The 24533-nt window shown below is 43.1% G+C and overlaps 1 protein-coding gene across 1 annotated transcript in view; it reads left to right on the forward strand.

The window, feature by feature from the left end:
* LOC309547705 (RING finger protein 17-like) overlaps positions 1-24533 on the forward strand; it is a 106985-nt gene that overhangs the window by 31498 nt on the left and 50954 nt on the right. Inside the window, exon 3 of the mRNA XM_082247635.1 lies at positions 24084-24219. Within this exon, the coding sequence (XP_082103761.1) occupies positions 24084-24219 (136 nt within the window). The remainder of the gene's footprint in view (positions 1-24083; positions 24220-24533) is intronic.

The raw sequence follows: 24533 nt of genomic DNA on the forward strand, positions 1-24533 counted from the left end.
TGGTGAGATCATAGACACCTCTTTTGATAATTAACCCCATACTTGGATAATAAAGTTAAATGATGATTTCTCTATATGTGAGATTAATCATATAACACAACATAAAACTTTGTTCAGACTCCCAGTACATACATAAATGTCCACCTGTATCTCCATCATTAACCTTGGCAAGTAATGCCATTTCAATAATTATATTATTTAACACAATATAATATTTTTATATTGGAATATCTCAAATTATCTCAAGACTGTACCTGGTATTTCGCCTCCAGAGGGCAGTATCGTACCGTTCATTAGATTTTGTATGCAACATAATTAAAACAATTTGTTATCTGATGACCTATTGACCTGTCGGCTAGTGAAAAGCAATTACTTATTTGACCATGCCAAAGGGCTGTCAGATATAGTCTAGGTTTGGGAATATTTACGACACCTTGAGCACTAAACCAGTCCAAAGTGATTCTTATATAAACACTCCTACCACATACTTTAACATGAAGTAATTCGTTTTCACTTTAGTTTTAAGTCTAAGTAAGATAACTACCATGAGAATATAAACCCAAAATGTGATACAATATTCCTAAATATATATGTATATGCCTTACATAATATAATAACATAATTATGGCTAATATCATCTCACATATAATGATGTACCTTTAAAAAAACTTATATAGTTCATCTTTTAATGTTTGATGAGAAAAACTGAGCCATTGTCTATTGTTAAATACCTATAGACAGACTGAGATATCACCCCCTTTAACATAGCGTCAGACTGACTAAGTTTTATCTGATCGAGATGTCAAAAGGGATCTTATTTACGATTACATAGAAATACAAAGATCTCTGTTGAAACCATAGACCCTTTGTAAGCCTGTGAGAGACATTTTGTTTAACAAGTATATATGTGAACTTTGTTTCACCTTAAAAACAAGATGGACGCCATCCTGTTCAGAATCTCTTATATGCATAATATGAAATATACATGGCTTTTAAAATCATTTTTCTTTTTACCTATTATTATTTTAATCAACCCCCAATAACCCCGACAGTAGTGTTTGGTGCTTAAATTCCTAATCTGATGAACAGATCTTGAAATATCCAGTTGCCTGGCACTATTCATCTTAAATTCAGTTGCAGCAACTCCAAGGAAATATAAATATGATTTATATGTCTCATATTTTAATTCTCTGTCTCTCATTGTGTCAGTGAAATAACATACAATTTGTAAGAATGAAAAAAAAAATGTATAACAGGTTACAGAAATGGCAGTCCCAGGTCTAGTTATTTCTAAGCATGGACCCTGACTTAAAGACAGCTGACCCCTCAAGTCTGAATTTTATGGTCGCCCCATTGCCAGCACACTTTTAGGTCTTGGTTTTCTATTGTTAAAAGCAACAACTCAGTAGTACAATGTCATTGAGCTAGCTGCTACCTTTGTTTCTCTGTACTAGGCAAGTCTGTTGCACTGACTATATTATATTCATAGCTTTAGTGCAATTCAAGATAACATTATGAAGGTTGGATATTATTCTACCAATACAGTGGGAGGGGGCAAGTTTCTAGTTTGTAGTCATTTAATATTTCTAAAGGCTCCATTATGACAACCAAAGTATCCAGTCAATATGTGTTGCACAAAGTGAGCCAAATCCACGTTCATTTCTGCCTCATTTGCTCCTCAGAAACCACAGCTCACAGTAGGTGGATTTGAGCAAGGGTATTTTTGCTGTTAATCCAGTGGACAGGACTAGGTGTTGCCAGTTGGTAATTAACAAGCTTTACAGGCTTGTGAATCAGCAGTGACAATGTTAATAGCCACTCCCTCTGCAGGATATTTTCTTCCTACTGTACTGCAAGCAGGCACAACCTTCATGTGAGTGGCAGTGCAGTATTTTTGCCACCCTACCACAGGAAGCTGCATTAAGTGAACTTTACTGGCACATTTGTAGGACTTGTAAGGAAGAAAACTGAAACTGCAAATGTGACTTTTATGCTGGAGTACGTTTTATCTAGCTTTGACCCAGCACTGATACCGGATTCTCAAACTATACTGACAAACTGTGTGCTGTCAATTTCGTACTGTTCTACAGGCTAAATGTTGTGGCCATTTTCATTGTTAACTGCATTTTTGCATAAAACAAACAAAAAGAAGTGATACTGAACAAACACTGTTTATTGTACATTATCCCTTTTGTTTAGGTATATAGATGATGACACTGTATTTTTTTAAATTAAAAAAATATGTATGAATACCTTTCTCCATAATCGATATACAGCTCATGTGACCCAGCTCTTTCCCAGCCCATCTGTAGGAAAACATGGGAAGGAGGAGCTTCTGGCCCTCTGCTGCCAGTCACATGTTAAAAAAAGAGAGAGAGAGAGAGACAGCCTTTGAAATGCAAAGGAAAAATGCACAGTTATGTATGTAAATATGTATTTGAACTCTAGAAACTGGCAAATGTGACGGCATAAAAAAAAAAAGTATATATTACAACCAAGGTATGCAGACTACCATCTCTGAATGTGCAACACATCGAACCTTGAAGCAGATGGGATACAGCAGCAAAAAGAAACTGAGGCTACAATTCACACAGGCTTACCAAAGTTGGTAAATAGAAGACTGGAAAATTGTTGCCTGGTCTGGTCAGTTTAGTTTTCTCCTGCAACATTCAGATAGTAGGGTCAGAATTTGGTGTAAACAACATAAAAGCATGGATCCATTCTGCCTTGTATCAACGGTTCAGGCTTGTGGTGGTGTAATGGTGTGGGGGACATTTTCTTGGCAAACTTTGGGCACCTAGTACCAATTGAGCATCATTTAAATGCCACAGCCTACCTGGGTATTGTTGCTTACCATGTCCATCTCTTTATGACTACGGTGTACCCATTTTCAGATAGCTACTTCCAACAGGATAATGTGCCATGTCACAAAGCTTCAAATCATTTCAAACTGGTTTCTTGAACATGACAATGAGTTCACTGTAGTCCAATGGCCTCCACAGTCTCCAGATTTCTATCCAATAGAGCAACTTTGGAATATGGTGGAATGGGAGATTTGCATCATGGATGTGCAGCCGACAGATCTGCAGCAACTGTGTGATGCTATCATGTTAATATAGACCGAAATCTTTGAGGAATGTTTCCAACACCTTGTTGAATCCATGCCACAAAGAATGAATGCAGTTCTGAAGGCAAAATGGGGTCAAACCCGGTATTAGCAAGGTGTACCTAATAAACTAGCCAGTGAGTGTATATGAATATAATCCTATTATTGCACCAAACATCCCACTGTGTAATAGTCCACAATTTTAAAGTTATTCTAAAGTCAACATTTTTTTCTCTTCTCTACTCTTTGTGGGGAAGGCGGCGGCTGCAGAGATCTTCAATCAACAGCTGGGCTGGGCATCAGGCTGGATAAACTAGATCCAGTGGTTGCCCTGTTATAGGCAATGAGCACACACACAGACCTTTTAGCTACACGCTGTATACAAACATACATGTCCAGGTGCCTACAGTCTGTCACAGTGTTACCCTGGCTGACAGCCCCCTGTCCAGAGGAGAATCTGTCGTGGGAATCTTACCGACATGGTCTGCTGGACTGGTAAATAGATGCTCCACCCTTTCTTCCCTGGATGTGGCACGTGTGCTCCCTGGGGTGGACGGTCCTTCGTGGCCCCACCTTTCCTCATGGCCTTTGGTATCCCTCAAGCATTCTCCCCCTGAGCTTACCCTGGTTCAGGGATTGAAGAACGTTTGTGATGCATTCCTTAACCACTTCAGCTCCAGAAGATTTTACCCCCTTCCTGACCTGGGCACTTCTTTCATTTTGGCACTGCTCTGCTTTAACTGGTAACTGTGCATCATGCAATGCTGTACCCAAATGAAATGTGGGTCCTTTTTTCCCCACTGTTGTGGAATTTTTCTTCAGGTACAAAATACCTGTTACCTGTTAGTCATACCAAATCAGAAATCTATATAGCTATATATTGTGAGATCAAATAGGACTCAAAATAATTGAATCAAAATGACCTGATTTATTACAGCGTGTTGGAGCTTAAATATATTATATGACGTATAGAAGTAGGTTTGTATTAACATATTTTGTCCAATCAAGGTTAGCGATTAATTATGGTAAGCATAGGGTTAATCTATATTGTGATTTTCTGTCATCAGGGAATTTTCAGACATGTTCATCAAGGAATTTTCCGAGGACTTTTGATTCAGATATAAATTGTTCTGCGGTCAAGATGTCCAGACAGAGTTCCTCTTAATGAGATATAGGGAATTTTCGGAAGTGCAGAAATATCTCAGCTTATATATATATATATATATATATATATATTTAGCTTTTGAAAGCTCGTGATTTATGTAAAGAAATCAAAAGAGAGAAAAGGATTAATTTCTTGAAAGACGTTTTGTATATAATCAGACATTTTGTATATAATCAGACATTTTGTATACAATCAGACATTTTGTATACAAGCAGACATTTTGTATACAAGCAGACATTTTGTATACAAGCAGACATTTTGTATACAAGCAGACATTTTGTATGCAAATCAGACATTTTGTATGCAAATCAGACATTTTGTATGCAAATCAGACATCTTGTATACAAATCAGACATCTTGCAACCTCACCCACAAATAAAGCTTTATTTTGGTGGTATTTGTATTTTTTACGCTCTAAACGAAAAAAGACCGAAAATTTAAAAAATATATATATTTTCTACTTTTTGTAAAAAAAAAAAAAAAATCCAATAAACTCGATTTTTGTCATACATTTAGGCCAAAATGTATTCAGCCACATGTCTTGGGTAAAAAAAAAAAAATCAATAAGCGTATACACAGTGCCTTGCAATAGTATTCACCCCCTTGGCATTTTTCGTGTTTTGTTGCCTCACAACCTGGAATTAACATGGATTGTTTGAGGATTTGCATCATTTATTTTACAGAACATGCCCACAACTTTGAAGATGTTTTTTTTTTTTTATTGTGAAGCAAACGACAAATAGGACAAAATAACAGAAAAAGTCAATGTCTATATTCACCCCCCTGAAGTCTATACTTTGTAGAGCCACCTTTTGCGGTAATCACAGCTCCAAGTCGCTTTGGATAAGTTTCTATGAGCTTTCCACATCTTACCACTGGGATTTTTGCCCATTCCTCCTTGCAAAACTGCTCCAGCTCCTTCAAGTTGGATGGTTTTGCGCTTGTAAACAGTGATCTTAAAGTCTGACCACAGATTTTCTATTGGATTGAGGTCTGGTCTTTGACTAGGCCATTCCAACACATTTACATGTTTCCCATTAAACTTCTCAAGTGTTGATTTAGCAGTGTGTTTGGGATCATTGTCCTGCTGGAAGGTGAACCTCCGTCCTAGCCTAAAATCACGCACAGAGTGGTATAGGTTTTGCTCAAGAATATCCCTGTATTTAGCAATATGCAGCTTTCCTTCAACTCTGACCAGTTTCCCAGTCCCAGCTGCTGAAAAGCATCACCACAGCATGATGCTGCCACCACCATGTTTCACTGTGTGGATGGTGTTCTTTGGGTGATGTGATGTTTGGGTTTACGACAGACATATCATTTTCTTTGATGGCCGAAAAGTTCAATTGTAGTCTCCTCAGACCAGAGTACCTTCCTCCATACATTTTAGGAGTCTCCCACATGCCTTTTCGCAAACTCAAAACGTGCCATTTTGTTTTTTGCTGAAAGTAATGGCTTTCTTCTGGCCACTCTGCCATAAAGCCCAACTCTATGGAGTGTACGGCTTATTGTCGTCCTATGTACAGATACTCCAGTCTCTGCTATGGAACTCTGCAGCTCCTCCAGGGTTACCTTAGGTCTCTGTGCTGCCTCTCTGATTAATGCCCTCCTTGCCCGGTCTGTGAGTTTTGGTGGGCGGCCGTCTCTTGGCAGGTTTGCTGTTTTGCCATGTTCTTTCCATTTGGCTATGATAGATTTGATAGTGCTCCTGGGGATCATCAAAGATTTGGATATTTTTTTTTTATAACCTAACCCTGACTTGTACTTAACAACGTTGTCCCTTACTTGTTTGGAGAGTTCCTTGGTCTTCATGGCAGTGTTTGGTTAGTGGTGCCTCTTGCTTAGGTGTTGCAGCCTCTGGAGCCTTTCAAAAAAGGTATGTGTATTTAATGACAGATCATGTGACACTTAGATTGCACACAGGTGAACATCATTTCACTAATTATGTGACTTCTGAAGGTAATTGGTTGCACCAGAGCTTTTTATGAGCTTCATAACAAAAGGGGTGAATACATAAGCACATGCCAATTTTCTGTTTTCTATTTCTAAAAATTATTTTTTTGTATATATTTCTCTATTGTCCATTGACAGACACAGCCTCATCCTCATGAGCTGTGTGGGTTATGCTGCCACCTGCAGGATTAGTCTAGGCAGTACGTTAGTACAAAGTTTTTACATATACACGCCCATGGGGCTGTCCCTTCCAGACATAACCCTCACAGACACAGCCCAGCACATTCGTTTTGTTTCTGCCTAGAGGAGTAGGACCTAGGTTTTCCTGCTGGGACCTCAGTCTCAGTTTTTTTTATTCTTTTCTGAATATTTTATTTTATTTCTCTTTACTCACTTGCTAACTAGTGTTCAGGAATTTCCTGGTGATCTTCAAGCAACAATGCCAGCTGGGGCTTTGCACTGGATAATCTAGATCCTTATGGTCCCCCCAGGCGGGGCCTACGAGCGTGAGCAGGTTATATTCCTGCACTAGGCCTAGCCACGACGGTGCCCCTTTTCTGGATGGGGATGAGCCTGCGAGCGGATGCCTCGCCGGGACGCGACGACCTGGAACGCCCAGAGTCGCATTGTACCACTCGGTTGGCAGCACCCCCACTTCAGGTGCGAGGCAGTCTGCCCAGAGCGGAGCCCACCCGGTCCATGGTATGGTAAGTAAATGTGCCCCCCTTGCCCCTGCTGGCCTTGGGGGGATTTGGGCCCTCTCCTGGGGATAATGGGATTTGTGCCTCCTGAAAGATCCCCCTGGCCTTGCCCGCTCTGTGCATCTTACCCCCCCCCCTCCCTTCCCTGTTTCTGCGGTGGCTATGTGTCTTGGGTGCATGGTACCTTGGGCTTGCTGGTTCCTGTTGTGGATCCTGAGGCCTTCATAGTGTCGGTCCCTGGCCGCATGGCTCACCATGGACGCCACCATCTTAAGTGTGGGCAATGTTGTTTTTTCCCCATAGACTTGTATGAGGCAGCCATTTTCCCTGACCTTCCTATTGCAACTGTATGGGCAACCATGTATGTGTAGCCTTTGTGCTGCACTGAGCAGCATGACCTTTCATTCAGGCGAGATCACATCCTGTGCTCTGTTTCCTGCTGCTGGCCGAGGTCATTACCTGTCTATTTCTGCATGCTGCTGGAACGATCCGGAGGACGTTTTCCCTGAGGTGGTATAGTACTGGGTTCCCTGCGGACATATCCCTGCACGCTCTGCTGTTGATTTAAAGGGGATCTCTGCAGACCATTGTGTTTGGTGATGGGAACCGCGATCGGCGCTTCTTAAAGCGACAGTACTCTGTTTTTTGCAACTTGCAATATGGAGTCTCAAACTGTGAATTCACCCTCAGACCCGACCCACTCTGTGCGACTCCCGGACAGTCCGTATCGCAGTCACTGCCGCAATTTCAGCAGCTCTGGAAAGCCTGGCAACAAAAATTGATTTAGTCATGAAAAAGGTTGATAGCCGAAAATGGCCGCTGCCTTCTCCATGTATGATTTGTCCTCTGATTCAGAGGATGATGAGGTTGCCCCGGATGCCCCCCTTCCTGAGGGGACGATGTCCTTACAGTCAGATGGTGAAGAGGACCTGTCCTGTTCAGCCGCATCGCGGGAACGCGTTTTAGTGAAAGCCCTGATTATTTCAGTATGGGACACTTTAAAATTGGCTAATGAGCCCACGCCGGTAGCGATGCGGTTGGCTTTTGGCTCCCAAAAGTCTCCGAAATCTGGCAAGGTTTTCCCTTGTCTCGACACCTTTCATGATATTGTGAATGACCAATGGCGGTACGTTAAGCATGTGTTAGTGATGCCTAAGCTCTTTAAATGCCGGTATCTTTTTGCCGAAAAGGTCTCCAACCGTTGGACGGTGCCACCTAAAGTGGACCATCCTGTTTCCAGTTTGAACAAATCTTCATGTGCTTGCGGGTTCCATTTTGAAACCGGTTTTTGTGTCTGTGTTGGTTCCGCAGACGGTGATGGAATGGATTAGGGGGTTGCGGGAGCCTTTGGACCCCGAGACTGGAACAACTTGAACTGTTGGACCAGGTGATCCAGGCTCTGGTTTTCCTGTGTGATGCGTCTATGGATGCGGCTCCCCTGGTGGCTAGGGTCTCGGCTGTGGGCATTGTTTTAAGACGCATGGTTTGGTTGAAGAGCTGGTCGGCTGACCAAGCTTCTAAAAAGGCCTTAGCTGATCTCCCCTCTCTGGGAGACAGGTTATTTGGAGACTCATTGGATGAGTTGATCAAGGGACTGACTGGCAGTAAGAGTACTCTTCTTCCTCAATCTTCCAAGGGTAAGACACCCCGTCCTAAGCGGGGTCCTTCCTTTTCTGCTCACAAATGGTTTTTTCGTGCCTCCGGGGCGCAAGAAAAAGGTAAGCCGGTCAGAACTTCTGGAGGTGCTAAAAAGCCCTGGGGCAAGACCAAGGCCGGTCAGTCCGGTGCGGCAGACAATTCCTCTTCAGCATGAAGGGGCGCCCTCACCCAACTCAGGGGTGGGGGGGATGTCTGCGCTTCTTTCAGGAACCCTGGACTTCCTTCATTCAGGACAATTGGGATCGCAAACTGTTTTTTTCTGGATTCAAGATCGAATTCTGTTACTGGCTGGGGACAGGTTTTTTCAGTCAAATCTTCACCTGTCTCTGGAGCGTTTGAAGGATCTGCGGGAGGCTGTGCGAGATCGCCTGGCTCAAGGGGCAATTGTGCCGGTTCCCCAACAGGAACGCTCTCAAGGTTTCTATTCAAACCTGTTCACTGTGCCCAGAAAGGAGGGCAAAGTACGTCCAATCCTGGACCTCAAGTTTCTCAACCGCTTTGTGCGGGTGCAGAAGTGTTCAATGGAGTCCATTCGGTCGGTGGTGGCATCTTTGAATCAGGGGGATTTATGGCTTCCATTGATCTCAAAGATGCGTATCTCCACGTCCCCATATTCGAGGGACATCAGCGATTCCTCCACTTTGCGGTGGCAGAGGAGCACTTTCAATTTGTGGTGCTACCCTTTGGTCTTGCCTTGGCTCCCAGAGTTTTTACCAAGGTCCTAGCCCCTGTGCTGGCCTTGTTGCGTCGACAAGTTATCTTCATTGCTGGATATCTGGACGATCTCCTGTTGCGAGCAGTCTCCCATTCGGATTTGCTGTACAACGTCTCCATCACCATTCAGACCCTTCAGGAATTGGGGTGGACGATAAATGTCGTCAAATCTGCCCTGATTCCGTCTGTGCAGGTCACCTATCTGGGGCTGATCCTCGACTCTGCTCTGGCAAGGGTCTTCCTTCCCTTGGACAAGTCTCAGAAGTTGCAAGGGGCAGTCAGGTTGCTGATGGAGGCCAATCAGTCCTCCTTGCGGGCTTGCATGAGGACCCTGGGTCTGATGGTCTCGACCTTCGAAGCAGTCCTTTTTGCACAATCTCACATGAGACCGCTGCAGAAAGATTCTGTCACAATGGAACAGAGATCCTCGGTCATTGGACCTGAAGATTCGGTTGAGCCATCTCACAACGTCGGCTCTCTCTTGGTGGCTCCAATGACCTGTCTTATGCCAAGGAAAGTCATTCCTGCCAGTGTTTTGGACGGTGATCACCACAGACGCCAGCCTGTCAGGCTAGGGTGGAGTGCTGGGGAAGCTCTGTGCCCAGGAAACTTGGACTACCGAGAAATCTTCCTTGCCGATCAATATCCAGGAGCTGAGAACGATCAAGCTCTGCCTGCTTCACTGGACGATTCGGCTACACGGCCCTCTGGTTTGGGTCCAGTCGGACAATGCCACAGCCGTGGCTTACATCAATCAAGGGGGCACCAGGAGTGGCCAAGGAGGTGGCCGAGATTCTGGTATGGGTGGAACACAATGTTCCGGCTCTTTCTGCGGTCCACATCCCGGGTGTGGAGAATTTGCAAGCGGATTACCGAGTCGTCATGTGTTGGATCACGGGGAGTGGCCCCTGCATCCGGAGGTGTTTCATGTGCTGTGTGCCCGGTGGGGGACTCCGGAGGTGGATCTGTTTGCGTCTAGTCTCAACAGGAAAGTTCAGAGGTTTGTGGCCAGGACTTGGGATCCGATGCCACAGACGCTCTGGTGGCTTCTTGGGGTCGGTATCGCCTGTTATATGCCTTCCCTCTGCTCGTTCTCCTGCCGAGGTTTCTTTGCCAGGTGGCGACGGAACGCATTCTGGTCATTCTGGTGCCTTCAGACTGGCCTCAGCGGTCTTGGTAGAAAATGGTTGTGGATCCTCCATGGCGTCTTCCTCTGCGGGAAGATCTTCCATCTCAAGGACCGATCTTCCATCCTGCTTTATGGTCACTGGCTTTAACGGCTTGGCTGTTAAAAGCAAGGTGTTGAGGGATAGGGGTCTCCCTGATTCGGTGATTCATACGCTTTTGAAGGTCAAGAAATCGACATCAAGGAAGATCTATCGTACGTGGAAATTGTACATTTCATGGTGTGAATCACTGCAGCTGCACCCTCGCTCTTTTTCTGTAGCTAGGGTTCTAGCTTTTTTGCAAAGAGGGGTTGAGCAGTGCTTTGCTTTGGGAACTATCAAGGGCCAGATGTCGGCCATTGCTATTTACTTTCAACATCCGTTGGCTGCTCATTGTTTGATTCGCACCTTCATTCAGGGGGTGCGTCATCTGGCCCCTCCGAGGAGATCCCCGTTGCCTCCGTGGGATCTTAATCTGGTTTTGTCTGTTCTTCAAAAGCCTCCTTTTGAGAATATTAGGGAGAATTCTCTGCTTTCTTTGTCGCAGAAGGTTGCCTTCTTAGTGGCTATCACTTCTTTTTTTTTTTTTTTTTATCCCTCCCCCCCCCCCCCCCCCCTATCTCTTCTTATCATTCGACTCCTATTATTTCTCTGTATTCCCTTGTATCCTTAAATCCTTGCCATTCATCCCAAATTTCCTCTCTATTCCCCTGTTCCTCCTCTTCCCAGGTTCTCAATTGTTCTAACTTTCTAGTTTTTTCTAGTTTAATCAGCCAGTCTTTACTTGAGGGAGGTTCTTCTTTTTGCCAGTTTAAGGGAATTAGGCTCTTAGCTGAATTTAATAAGTGAGGGAGTAATGTTTTTTTATATTGTTTCACTGACATATGAGTTCCATGAAATAGGCATTTCCAAGGATCCAAAGGAATATCTATTTTAGTAATTTTACTTATCAGTTCTATAACTTCTCTCCAGAACATTTTAATTTTTGGGCACTCCCACCATATATGGGCTATAGTCCCTACCATCTGGCATCCCCTCCAGCAAAATCTTGAGCTCTCTACCTGGATTCTACCTACCTTATCGGGAGTGTTATACCACCTTGTAAGCAGTTTATAGTTCATCTCCTCAGTGTTAGTGTCTATCGCTGATCTATGTACTAATTGAAGGCTCTTATCCCACTGTTTGTTGTTACTACAGGGGCCGAGGTCCCTTTCCCATTTTTCTTTTAATGATAGTCCTCTCTTTTTTTGTTATTGTTAACAGTATTTTATACACATTCGAAATATTATTTATTATCTTATCCTTAAGACATAGTTGCTCAAAAGGGCGGAGGTCATTCATATCTCTCAGTGGCTGAAGTAATGTCAATGTGAAGTGCCTTAACTGAATATACCTCCACTCATTTATCTTCCAGTTTTCTTTCCTTTGTTTTAACTCTGCCAGGGTTATGATTTTCCCCTTCTCTACTATATCCCCCAATCGTGCTTCTCCTTCTTCTATCCATTTGCCTAATTCCTTCTCCTCCCCTGGTGCGAAAAATTTTGTGCCCTGTAAAGGGATCAGTGGTGAATTGTGCTTCCAATTTTCTTTTTTGTGTATATTATCCCAAACTTTAATAGCATGTTGTGTGATTATATGAGTATTAGTGTCCAAATTTCTAAACCTCGAAGGTATCCATATAGCTTTTGCTAAGTCTGTATCACTCATCGTGCTTTCTATTGCCACCCAATTTCTATCACTATTTTTTTTTGTCCATTCTATCACCCTTGTGAGTATTGATGCAAAATAATAATTTTTAAAATCGGGTAGGGCTAATCCCCCTTGTCCCTTTCCTTTACAAAGTGTAGTTAACTTTACCCTTGGCTTTTTATAATTCCAAATAAAACGGGATATTAAACTTTTAAGTGTTTTAAAAAATACTTGGGGTAATGGGATTGGAATCATCTGGAATTTGTATATAATTTTAGGCAGGATTATCATTTTTATCGTATTTATTCTCCCTATCCAGGAAAAAATTCTTGGAGATAATCTATTTAATTCTGTTCTTATTTCATTCAGGAGTTGTAGAAAATTCGTTTTGTAGAGTTTTTCTGGAGTTGGGGTTAATTTAATCCCTAAATATTTAATCTCATCTTTTCTCCAGTTGAACTGAAATTCTTTCTTTAACATCTCCTCTTCTTGTTTGGGGATATTGATATTTAATATTTCTGATTTTTTTTTATTAATTTTTAAGTTGGATAGCTCTCCATATTGTTTCATTGTTTTAATTATGTTAGGCAAAGTGATCCTCGGATTACTTATATAAAGCAGGATATCATCTGCAAAGGCAGACACCTTATGCTCCACTTGTCCCATCCTTATGCCTCCGATGTCCACACTGTTCCTAATGGTTGCCAATAATGGTTCCAGGGATAGGACAAATAACATCGGAGACAAGGGACATCCTTGTCTTGTTCCATTGAGCATTTTAAACGGGTCTGACAAAGCTCCATTGACCTTTACCTTTGCAGTTGGTTGATTATACAAGGTTTTAATCCAAGCCAACATTCTAGGTTTTATTCCCAACTCCACTAGGGTATTTATCATGAACTCCCAGTCTACCCTGTCAAATGCTTTTTCCGCATCTATTGACAGGAGTAGACTGGGAGCTCTACTTTTTGCCATTTGGTCAATCAACAGTATGGTTTTTATCCCATTGTCCCGTCCCTGTCTCCCCGGGATGAATCCTACTTGATCATTGTGTATCCACTCCCCCATTAGGTTCTTCATTCTAGTGGCCAATATTTTTGTGAATAATTTAGTATCAACATTAAGTAGGGAGATGGGTCTAAAACTAGAACATAGTAACGGGTCTTTTCCCTCTTTCCGTATAACTGTGATTGATGCTGACAGGGCCTCTCTACTCATCTCTTACTGAGTCCCTATTCCGTTTATATATTCTTTAAATCTTGGGATTAGAATGTCCTTAAATTTTTTATAATAACTTACGGTAAACCCATCTGGTCCTGGGCTTTTACCTAGACTCGTTTCTTTAATGGCTCTCTCTATTTCTTGTTCTGAGATTGGTCTTTCTAAGAATACTAATTTTTCCTCATCTATCTTTGTCAATCCTGCGTCTACAAGGTATTTTTTGATTTTCTCCCTCCTTTCTGTTTCATTCCCCTGTATCTCACCTTTCTTTACTGCATAGAGGTTTGCATAGTAGTTTTGGAATTCTTTGGCTATTCCTGTCGTTGTTTGAATTATTTCCCCATTTTTAATTTTATCTACAAAATTTTTTCCTTTCTTCTTTTCAGGATTTTTGCTAGGTTTTTCCCAACCTTATTACTTTCAATGTATTTTTCTTTTATACATCTTTTCATTTCCTGCTTTATTTCCTGTTCTAGCAGATCTTTCAATTCTTCTCTTTTTACCTCAAGTAAATTATTTATTAATATATCTTGTGTATTTTTATGTTTTTGCTCTAATTGATGTACTTCTGTCATTAGCCTAATCTTATCTTTTATTCTTTCTTTTTTCCTTTGGGCCCCCTTTGAGATAAATATGCCCCTCATATAAGCTTTATGAGCTTCCCATACTATGTCTTTTGGTACATCTTTTGTATCGTTTATTTGAAAATAGAATTCCAACTCTTTCACTATTTCTTTTTCCCACTTTTTATCTCCAAGAATCTCTTCATTTATTTTCCAAGCATCCATCCTAGGCCGCTCTTTCGCCATTTTTATTTTTACCGTAATGGGGGTATGGTCCGACCAAGTCTTGACCCCAATCTCTGCCTCGCTTACCCTTTCGATCCACCTATGTTCGATTAGTATATATTCCAATCTTGAGTATGTTCCATGTACACTTGAGTAGCATGTAAAATCTCTATCTTTCGGATGGAGGATTCTCCAAATATCTGCCAATTGATTAGTAAATAATTTTTCCTTTATTTTCTTTGCCTGTACTTTATTTATCCGTAGGGTTTTTGATGTGGTATCTACTTTAGGGTCGAGGCAGAGATTGAGGTCCCCTGCCAGTATGACTCCTCCCTTTTTAAACTCCATTAATTTTCCCAGTACTTTACCCAGGAAGTCTACTTGTCTCTCATTAGGACTATATATATTTACTAGGGTCAAATCTTCATCTCCTATTTTTCCTCTTAAAAAGAGGTATCTTCCCTCTGGGTCTACCATTCTCGACTCTAGAGCAAATCCAAGGCCCCTAGAAATGCCAATGGCTACTCCCTTGGACTTCCTCCCAGGTGAGTCCACGTAATACCAGGTAGGGTGGCTCTTAGAGTATAATCTAATATTAGATGTGTGAGATAAATGAGTCTCCTGTAAGAATGTCAAATCTGCTTTCAAATAACTAATTTATTTTAGATTTTTTTTCCTTTTTTCTGGAGAGTTTAAACCTCGGACATTATAAGATAATATATTGACTATAACCATTATTTCTTTTCTTGCCTTATGGGTTCTCTTAATTCTTGTATTTTCTTATAGGAGACGATTGAATCTATTAACTTATTTTTCCCTCTTTCTTTCCCTTTCCTCCTCCCGCCCCTACCCTCCCCCCCCCCTATTCGTTACCCCCACCCCTCTTTTCCTCCCCTCCCTCTCCCTTCCTTGTGGGGGCATATCTATTCCCGGTCCCTCCATCAGGGTTGTCGATTCCCCTTCCTCCCTTTCCAATCGACTTGTGGCCGAGGTCGAGCTCTGCCAGTGGTCACCGTTCCCTCCCATCTTCCCTAATGTTGGGTCTGATGGTGACGGCCCGCTGATCTCCGTAGGGCCACCCGTTTTATATTCTTACTTGCTCCTCCCCTTCTTCCCTACTCCCGCCAGCCCTCCTCCCTCTCCCCCGGTCCCCCCAGTCCTTTTTCATCCTCTTGTTTTCAGCTTTTTCTTCTGTTTCCACTAGTTCGACTCTCCTTCATCAACTTCTTCTTCCAGAAACTCCTGGTCTGTCCAGCCTGGAATGTCTATGAGTGGGATATTTACTGCTTCACAAAAAACTTTAGTTTCCTCTGGGTATCTAAGGAGTACTGTTCTTCCATCTCTTCTCACTCCTAAACCTGCTGGGAAGTTCCAGAAGTACTGTATATCATTTTTCTTTAGTATATCTACCATTGGTCTAAGGATGCGTTTTCTATTAATTGTTTCTTTTGCCAGGTCTGGGAAAATCTGAAAGTCCTCCCCATCATATTTTAATTCACGTCCATCTCTCATTTTCTCCCAGATCTGGGCCCTTGTCTCGTACTTATGGAATCTTGCAATCACGTCTCTTGTTTTTTCTTTTGGTAAATTAGTTGGTTTGCGCAACCTATGTATTCTTTCAAATTTAATTTTATCTGTGATCGCCTTTCCCAGCAAAGGGTTAAATAACTTCTCCAGAGTTTCTTCTAAGTTTTCTGTCGATCCTTTCTCTGGTAATCCTCTTATTCTCAGATTTTTTCTTCGATTTCTGTTCTCCTGATCTTCGATCTTGTATAACATATTTCTCTGCTCCATTTTCATTTTCCTCATTTGATCTTTTAGGTTTTTTAACTCTTTTCCATGGGACTCCACCTTCTCTTCTGTTTCTTCTACTCTACCCAAGATATGCCCAAAGTCGACGTGTAGAATAGCCATCTCCGCTTTGATGGATCTTTCAAGGCTTGCAAACATTTCCCTCATTTCAGATTTTGATGGTGGATAATCTTTTTCACTGAGTTCATCTTCTCTATTCATATCTCCATCATCTATTGTTAAACTACTTTCTCTTGACACTTGTAGGCTTTCTTCTCCACTTGCTCCTATATGCTTTTGATTCTTAATTTTCTTAGTTCCCTCTGTATTTTGTTTGGGTCTTACGACCGGTTGATTCTCTGGCTGTGTATTTTGCCCTTTTCCCTCCGGTGTCATGTACTTTTTGATTGTTCCTGGGCTTGCTGTAATTTTTGCAGGTTTCCCTGCTACTTCTTTTGCCGGTTTATTTCTCATTTTGGATTCGGCTCTGGGGGATAAACCCACAGTATAACTTCCTCTTATGTCTCTATTGTCAGTATAAACTAGGTATCATATGTATTATTCAGTGACTTAAGTAAGCAGAGTCCCACATTTTTTACACAACAGTCCCGCTAGTTCTTAAGCTGTACATTCATGAATGATAATATAACAGTGCTTTCAGGGAAGGCTGATATTGAGATCAAACGCAAGAAAGTTCTGGGGGGTTTCCCCTCTCACTTAAGTAAGCAGAGTCCCAAACATTTTTCAGAACGGTCCCGCTGTCTCATTAAGCTGTACACTCATAGATGATAATATGACAATGCTTTCAGGGAGGGCTGGTATTTATATCAAATGTAAGAGAAACCTGGGGGGTTTCCCCACTCACTTAAGTAAGCAGAGTCCCGCACATTTTTCAAAACAGTCCCACTAGCTCTTAAGCTGTTCACTCGTGAATGATACTATAGAAATGCTTTCAGGGATGGCTGGTATTGAAATCGAACGTAAGAAAATTCTGGGGGGTTTCCCCTCTCATTCAAACAGGCAAAGTCCCGTACACTTTTCAAAACAGTCCCGCCATCTCTTAAGCCATATACTCATGGATGACAATATGACTATGCTTCCAGGGAAGGCCGGTATTTAAATCAAACGAAAGAGAATTCTGGGGGGTTTCCCCTCCCCCTAAGTGAGCAGAGTCCCACACATTTTTTCAAACCAGTCCCGCTAACTCTTAAGCTATATACTCATGAATGATAATATAGCAGTGCTTTCAGGGGAGGCTGATATTAAGATCAAACGCAAAAAAAAAAAATTCTGGGGGGTTTCCCCTCTAACTTAAATAAGCAGAGTCCCGCACATTTTTCAGAACAGTCCCGCTGTCTCATTAAGCTGTACACTCATAGATGGTAATATGACAATGCTTTCAGGAAGAGCTGGTATTTGAGATCAAACGTAAAACAATTCTGGGGGGTTTCCCCTCACACCTAAATAAGCAGAGTCCCACTCATTTTTCCAAAACAGTCTCGTTAGCTCTTAAGCTATACTCTCATGGATGATAGTATGACATTATGACAGTACTTTCAGGGAAAGCTGGTTTTGAGATCACACATAAGAAAATTCTGGGGGGTTTCCCCTCTCACCAGTCCCCTTCGGCTATTCTGTGGAGTTCCTTGTGCTGAGGTATGGAGGGGGTGGTTATGGTCTCCAATACTACTGGGTCTCTCCAGACTGGATCCCTCCAGCACTAGCCACCCAGCGGTGTCCAAACCAACCAGGTCCTTCTCTCCTGGACGCCGGCTCTCCCAGCGTTCCCGCAACTGCAGCACTCGGCGGCCACCCCGCCGGGGGACAGCCTATCCCAGCCGGACACGAGGGACCCGGGGCGCTCGTCCTCCTTCCTCCACACCTCAAACCAGATCCACGATCAGGACCAGTGCGGGCCGTCGGGTGAACGGGGGGGGGCAGAGGATTCCAGCTAGGCGGGCCTCCAGGCCGGGGGAGCGAGCGTTCCCTCACTCATCTCTCTGGGCGGCGGTCCAGAAACCAAGCGGGCCGTCGGAGTTGGCGCCACTAGCAGGCTCCTGGGCTATCACTTCTGCCCGCAGAGTCTCTTAGTTGGCAGCGTTGTCCTGTGGTTCACCTTATTTGGTGGTCCACAGGGATAAAGTGCCCCCCGACCTAATCCATTTTTTCTTCCTAAGGTGGTGTCGGATTTTCACCTGAACGAAGACATTGTATTGCCATCCTTATGTCCTAAACATCACAAGGATTTGCCTTGCACTCTCTGGATGTGGTTCGGGCGATGAGGTTTTGCTGCGTCTGCTGTGACCATTTCAAGATGGATCAGGCAGACCGTGGTTCAGGCTTATTCAATCAAGGGTCAGGTTCCTCCTTTCCCTGTGAAGGCGCATTCTACTAAAATGCTGAGTGCCTCTTGGGCTTTTCGCCATCAGGCCTCTGTTGTACAAGTTTGTAAGGCAGCGACTTGGTCGTCTGTGAAACCTTTACCAAATTTTACAAGGTGGAATTGTTGGCATCTTCGGATGCCTCTTTTGGCCGCAAGGTTTTGCAGGCTGCTGTTTCATAAGAGAATGTTTGTTTGTACTTCTCTTTGGGGTCTTTTATCTGGGTGAGCTCCTGTTGTTTGGATGAGCTCCATGTCTCCCGGTTGGCTAAGTTTAGCCTTTTGGAGTTGACGTTACTGTCTGGTTGCGTTTTTCCCACCCCTCATGCCTACACTGCTTTTGGACATCCCACTCACCTCATGGAGATGAGGCTGCATCTGTCGATGGACGATAGAGAAAACAGGATTTTTGTAAGATCTTACCGTAAAATCTTTTTCTCTGATGTCCATCGACAGACGCAGCACCCACCCCTCTGTTTGGGGTTGGTTATTTTGTCTTCACTGCTTCTAAACTAAACTGATGTGCTGGGTTATGCAGTGGGGGTTTATGCCTAGAGGGACAGCCCCCTTGGCATGTGAATTAAAATTTTACTGCCTAGACTACTCCTGATGGGAGGAGCATAAACCCACTCAGCTCATGGAGATGAGGCTGCGTCGGACATCAGAGAAAAGGATTTTACGGTAAGATCTTACAAAAATCCAGTTTTTTAAATTTTTACCTGAGGGCCACTGGACAAGATTTCATATCGCATGGGGCCGCATGCATTCAAAAACATTAAATTATATACAGTGGTAGTTACTGCAGCCTCACTAGTGCTTATCAAATGCAGCCTACCAGTGCCTGGACAAGGTAATTTATGGCGCTTTTCCACTGCGTGGAACCGAACGGTTCGGCTCGCTTTTGTGCTTTTCCACTGCTGGTGTACCGCATGGTACGGTGTAGGAACGGTTCGGTACGGTACAGAGGCACTTTTCCACTACATGAACCGAACGGCTCTCTAAAACAGTACCACCTCGATTGTGGTTCCATGAGGTACCATACCGGTACCATATCCCACAATCCTTTGCATGCAGTCACTACTAGCCACTGATTGGTCAGAGAATTGTTGTTATCCCACCCAGTTTACTTTAGTACTACTTTAGTGGAAAAGCAAACCATACCGAACCGTTCCAACAACGTACCATGCGGTACCAGCAGTGGAAAAGCAAACCGGGCCAAGCAGGGGCGAGTAGAGCCGAGCCGGTACTTGCAGTGGAAAAGTGCCATTAGTGCCCAGGGCGAAGATGCCTAACTGCGCCCCCCTCCCCCCCAAGTGCACTGAAGCATATGTAACATTCTATCAGGTAGTAAATTATGGGGTAACAATGATTTAAAATGTAATCCCATAGCATCAGTGTGAGGTAAAAATGCCCCTGTGCTGGTGATGTCACTGTAAGGTAAAAACGTTTCTGCGTTGTGGTGCCACCAAATGAAAAAGATGCCCCTGCATCTGTAGTGTCAAAGAAGAAAGAAATGTCCGTACATCAGTGATGTCACTGGAAGGACAAATGCAATTTTGTCACTGGGAGGAAAGAATGCTCCTGTGTTAATAGTGTCAGTCTGAAGAGGACTGGGGATATGAATGGTAACAGGCTGGGAGGGTGGGGTTTTGAGTGAGGGCCTCTTAGACAAATAAACCTGCAGACAGCTTAAAAGCTGTGTGCCCCTTTCCCCACCACATGACAGCAGATCTGTATGTGAATAGTTACATGTTTCCTTTTCCCTCCGCCTCAGCCCTGGGTTGGACAGTTACTTTTGGGTTAGCTCCAGCTCCTCCTCCTGGCCCACACTACCTCCCTGGATAGGTATAGTGCATGGTAAAGAACGTGATACTGCAACAGTCTCCTGGTTGGTAGACATTTCATCCAACAGGCTTCTCCTATAAACTGATGCAAATGCAGTAATAATGAGCTCCATTCTCACAGGTGTTTAGCCATGGTGTGAATCCCAGTGGTAAGAATCTACTGGGTCCTTCTGCTGGGTTTGACAGCTGTGGGTAAATAGCTGTTACCCCCACACCCATACACTGGAATGGCAGGCTTTTAGTGCTTGTGGCTATTTGCACAGATAGGGATTACCAGTGGTTATCGTGACTGAACGTACTTTGGCTGTTGTGATTGTGGCTGGAGCTATTATTATTCATTTCTGAACTCCAAAGCAATGCATTACATTTATACTCAGACACCTGCCATCTCAGTGACAAATAGTGACATAAGGTTCATTGTAAGGAACCTAATAATTTTTTTTCCCAGCAGTTGAAAGTTGATGCTCCTTAACCGCTTGCCGACCGCCGCAAGTACATATACTGCGGCGGTCAACTCCGGCCAGGCAAAGTGACGTATCGATACGTCATTAGCCTGTGAGCCAATAGCGGCCGAGCGCGCGCCACCGGAGGCGCGCTCCCGCCCCGGCTCGTTCCCTAACAAGTCAGCGCGTGTGACCGGCGGACCCGATGTCCGCCGGTCACTCGCGATCGTCCGCTGATGTAAACAAAGCCGCCTGTCATTCTTCCCTGTGTAACAGCAGAGATCTAACGGTCCTGCTATGTAGGACCGTAGATCTCTGCTGTTACATGTAAAGCCATATCCCTGCACAGTTAGAAACACGCCCCTAGGGACACACTTAACCCCTCCTTCCCCAATAAAGTTAACCCCTTCCCTGCCAGTGTCATTTTTACAGTAACAGTGCATATGTATAGCACTGATTACTGTAGTAATGTCACTGGTACCCCCAAAAGTGTCAAAAATGACAGTCAAGGGTCCGATCTGTCCGCCGCAATGTCGCAGTCCCGCAAAAAAAATCGCAGATCGCCGCCATTACTCGTTAAAAAAAAATGACAAAAATCTTTCCCTTAGTTAGTAAACGCAATAACTTTTGTGCAAACCAATCAAAATACGCTTATTGTGATTTTTTTTTTACCAAGCATATTAGCAGAAAACAAATTGGCCAAAAATGTTAAAAAATGTTGATTTTTACATTTTTTTGGGGGGGAATTTCATATAAAAAAAATGTGAAAAATATTATTTTTGAAAAATTGTCGCTCTTTTTTTGTTTATAGCGCATGATCAAAAAATCGCACAGGTGATCAAATACCACCAAAAGAAAGCTCTGTTTGTGGGAAAAAAGGACGTCAAATTTGTTTAGGTACAGTGTCGCACGACCGCGCAATTGTTCGTTAAAGTCAAAAAGTGCCGAATCGCAAAATAGGCCCTGGTCAGGAAGGGGGTAAAATCTTCCAGGGCTTAAGTGGTTAACCACTTAAGGACCGGAAGGTTTTACCCCCTTAATGACCAGGCCATTTTTTGCAAATCGACACCGCTATGACAATTGAGCGGTCTTGCCATGATGTACCCAACACCTCCGTCTCTCTCCCCTTCCCCTTTTTGGGGTGACCTTGGCTCCTACCCGCCTCAGCCCCGGGTTTGACAGTTACTTTTGGGTTAGCTCCAGCTCCTCCTACTGATTTTGGCTCATTTCGTATTTTTTGTAAGTGATTGACAATTTTTCATATGTATATTTATTTGGAGCAATTTGTTTTCCTGTGTTTTCCTTTTTTTTTTTTTTTTTTTATATGATTATTCTGATAATGAATATTGAATTGAAATCTCCAGATGAGTGGCCTGTGAGCCACGAAACGTGTCGAGCTACGTATTGAAGATTTATCATTATTTGGAGACTGACAAAATGTTTTATGATATGCAATATTTATGATATGGTTATTACCTTGCTCTCCTCTAATTTATGTCTATATTTATTATTTATATCTGTATTGTACATCCTTACGTGTATCATGAAATAGCTAATAAATTTATATTTGATGACTGTATATTTTTCTGATATTGAGTGCAGTGACTGGTCCCACTACCTACGCCTTATTCTCTCTCATTAGATTCAGGGATGGAGGTCAGCCACTGCGCATACCTCAGATCATAATTTTCCCTCTGGTTAAAAAAAAACATTTCACCACAAATATATATGCTGTTATATAATTATTAAGACAACATATGCATTACATCTATAACAAGAGTAGGTACCCCCCCCCCCCCCCCCAAAGAAAAATGGCCAAAAATGTTGGGGGGTGAAGTTCCCCTTTAAAAAAAAAACGTATTCTTTACGAGATTACTACTATATTTTCAATAGTGAATGAATCAGTGTCCAGTTGTAAATATCAAGTCTAAGACCTCAATAACTATCGTTACCTAAATATTACCTCTCCACTGTTTGTCCCTCCTTGCTTTTTGAGGGAGCCTTAATTCCCCCCCTGTCCTCTGAGGCAGAGCAGTGCTGTCCTAAATCTCCCGCCTCCAGTCACACCAGCTGCAGCATAGACGGAACCCGAGCTCACGCATGATGTCACCAGTAATTCCCGCCCACCCTCACTTCCTCTTCATCCATTCGCCAGTAAAGCGGAGTTCCACCCTAAAAATAAATTTTGCAGCATCAGTTAGCTTAAAAAAACCTGAAAAGGAATTGGATAGTTAATTTTTTTTTTTTTCACTTACCTTGTTTTTAATGAATATAAACTTACCTTCCTTCCTCTTCCTCCTTGTGCGGACACGGCTGCCGACCTCACTTCCTCCATTGCATTGCGTCCAGGGAGATGAGCGTCATCAATCCCAGGATGCAATGGGAATGGCCCTGGCCGCTACTCTGATTGCCGATTGCAATCTACAGCGCATGTGCAAGATTGCGATCGGCGTTCTGGGTAGCCAGGAACCCGGAAGAAGGACACAGCGGGGGACACCACGGCTTTAGATGCCTACACCGGAGATGGCTGCGCTCTGCAATCAATTTTAAAGGTAAGTATTTATCTTTATTCTATAACTGTAATGACCTGTAATGTGGGGTTAGTGTTAGGGTAATTGTGGCCAGAATTCCGCTTTAAGTGTGTTGCTCAGTTTGTGCCTGTTCTGTGTGCTATCACCTTGTGACACTGCTGTTGGAGGGAGGAGAGAGTAGAATCTTCTCTCCAACAGCTGGTGCATCTTCCGCCCTGTGCTCCGTTCTCCAGCTGCCTAAGACGGCAGCAAGATTACTCCTCACATGTTGACGGACGGAGTACGGAGCACTGACAAGTGACAAGCTCCCAGCGCCCCCTCCTCCACAAGACCACACAGTGGCCAGGGCAAGTACCTGAACCTGCAACCCCCCCCCCCCCCCCCTGTATCGGCCCTGCCTGGATCACACAGAGAGGTGATCTCCCGCGGTTTCACTGAGCTTGGATTTGAATTGCCTGGGTGGCCACTGTAATAAAGTCCCCACACGCACACATTTCTGCCTCAGCTTGCGGCGCCTGGGCAGGGCCCAGGATTGGCCCCCCCCGCTCCAGCCACAGCTCAAAGCGGTCCCAGGGCAGACGGCCTACTGTGTACTTTTAGACCCCTGCTTTAGGTGTTACAAATAGGCATGTTAACCTATTCTATTATACTTCAGAGTTTAGAAAAAATAAATAAATCTGAAGTTAATTTCAAGGTAATTTTTCCAGATTAATGTTCAAATGTTATACAGTCTCAGCAGTGTGAGCTCCAACTACAAATTTCTTGCACCGTAATAAAATATACAGAAGGTATACTAATTGTAGTGCAGTATTAGGTTTAACTGTCTAAGGAACTGGTGCATCAGTGAATAGAAACTATAAAGCCATGGCTGTCTGGCTAACACCTCAAGACACTTCATTCATTGTTTCTATTTGTGCTTTTTTACTCCTCAACAGAAATGCCATGTCTTGCGATGTACAATGACAATATGCTACACAGAGCAAAGTTAGTGTCTGTTAAAAGTTATGATCCTGTGGCCTTAGTTGTGGAATTTGTTGATTATGGATCAACATCAGTTCTTGAAACCTGCAAGTAAGAAATTAAAAGATTTCAAATATTGATAATTATTTTTGTCTTTCAAACACTAGGAAATGTTAAGTACATTTTCAGAGAGTTATTGCAAAGTTATTAAAGCTGATATCCATGTTTATTGTTACTTTAAATAGATTGTTTGGACCAAGCTGATCCAAAAGAACTATTCGTTCGCTAACTGTAACTCTCTTGTAACACCTGCCCCACCCCATTAGATAGTAAGCTCTTCTGAGCAGGGTCCTCTAAATCCTCTTGTATTGTATTGTATTGTATTGTATTGTATATGTACTGTCTCCCTCTAATATTGTAAAGCG

This window comes from Pelophylax lessonae (genome assembly GCF_965119305.1).
Source record: "Pelophylax lessonae genome assembly, chromosome: 2".
Lineage (NCBI taxonomy): Eukaryota > Metazoa > Chordata > Amphibia > Anura > Ranidae > Pelophylax > Pelophylax lessonae.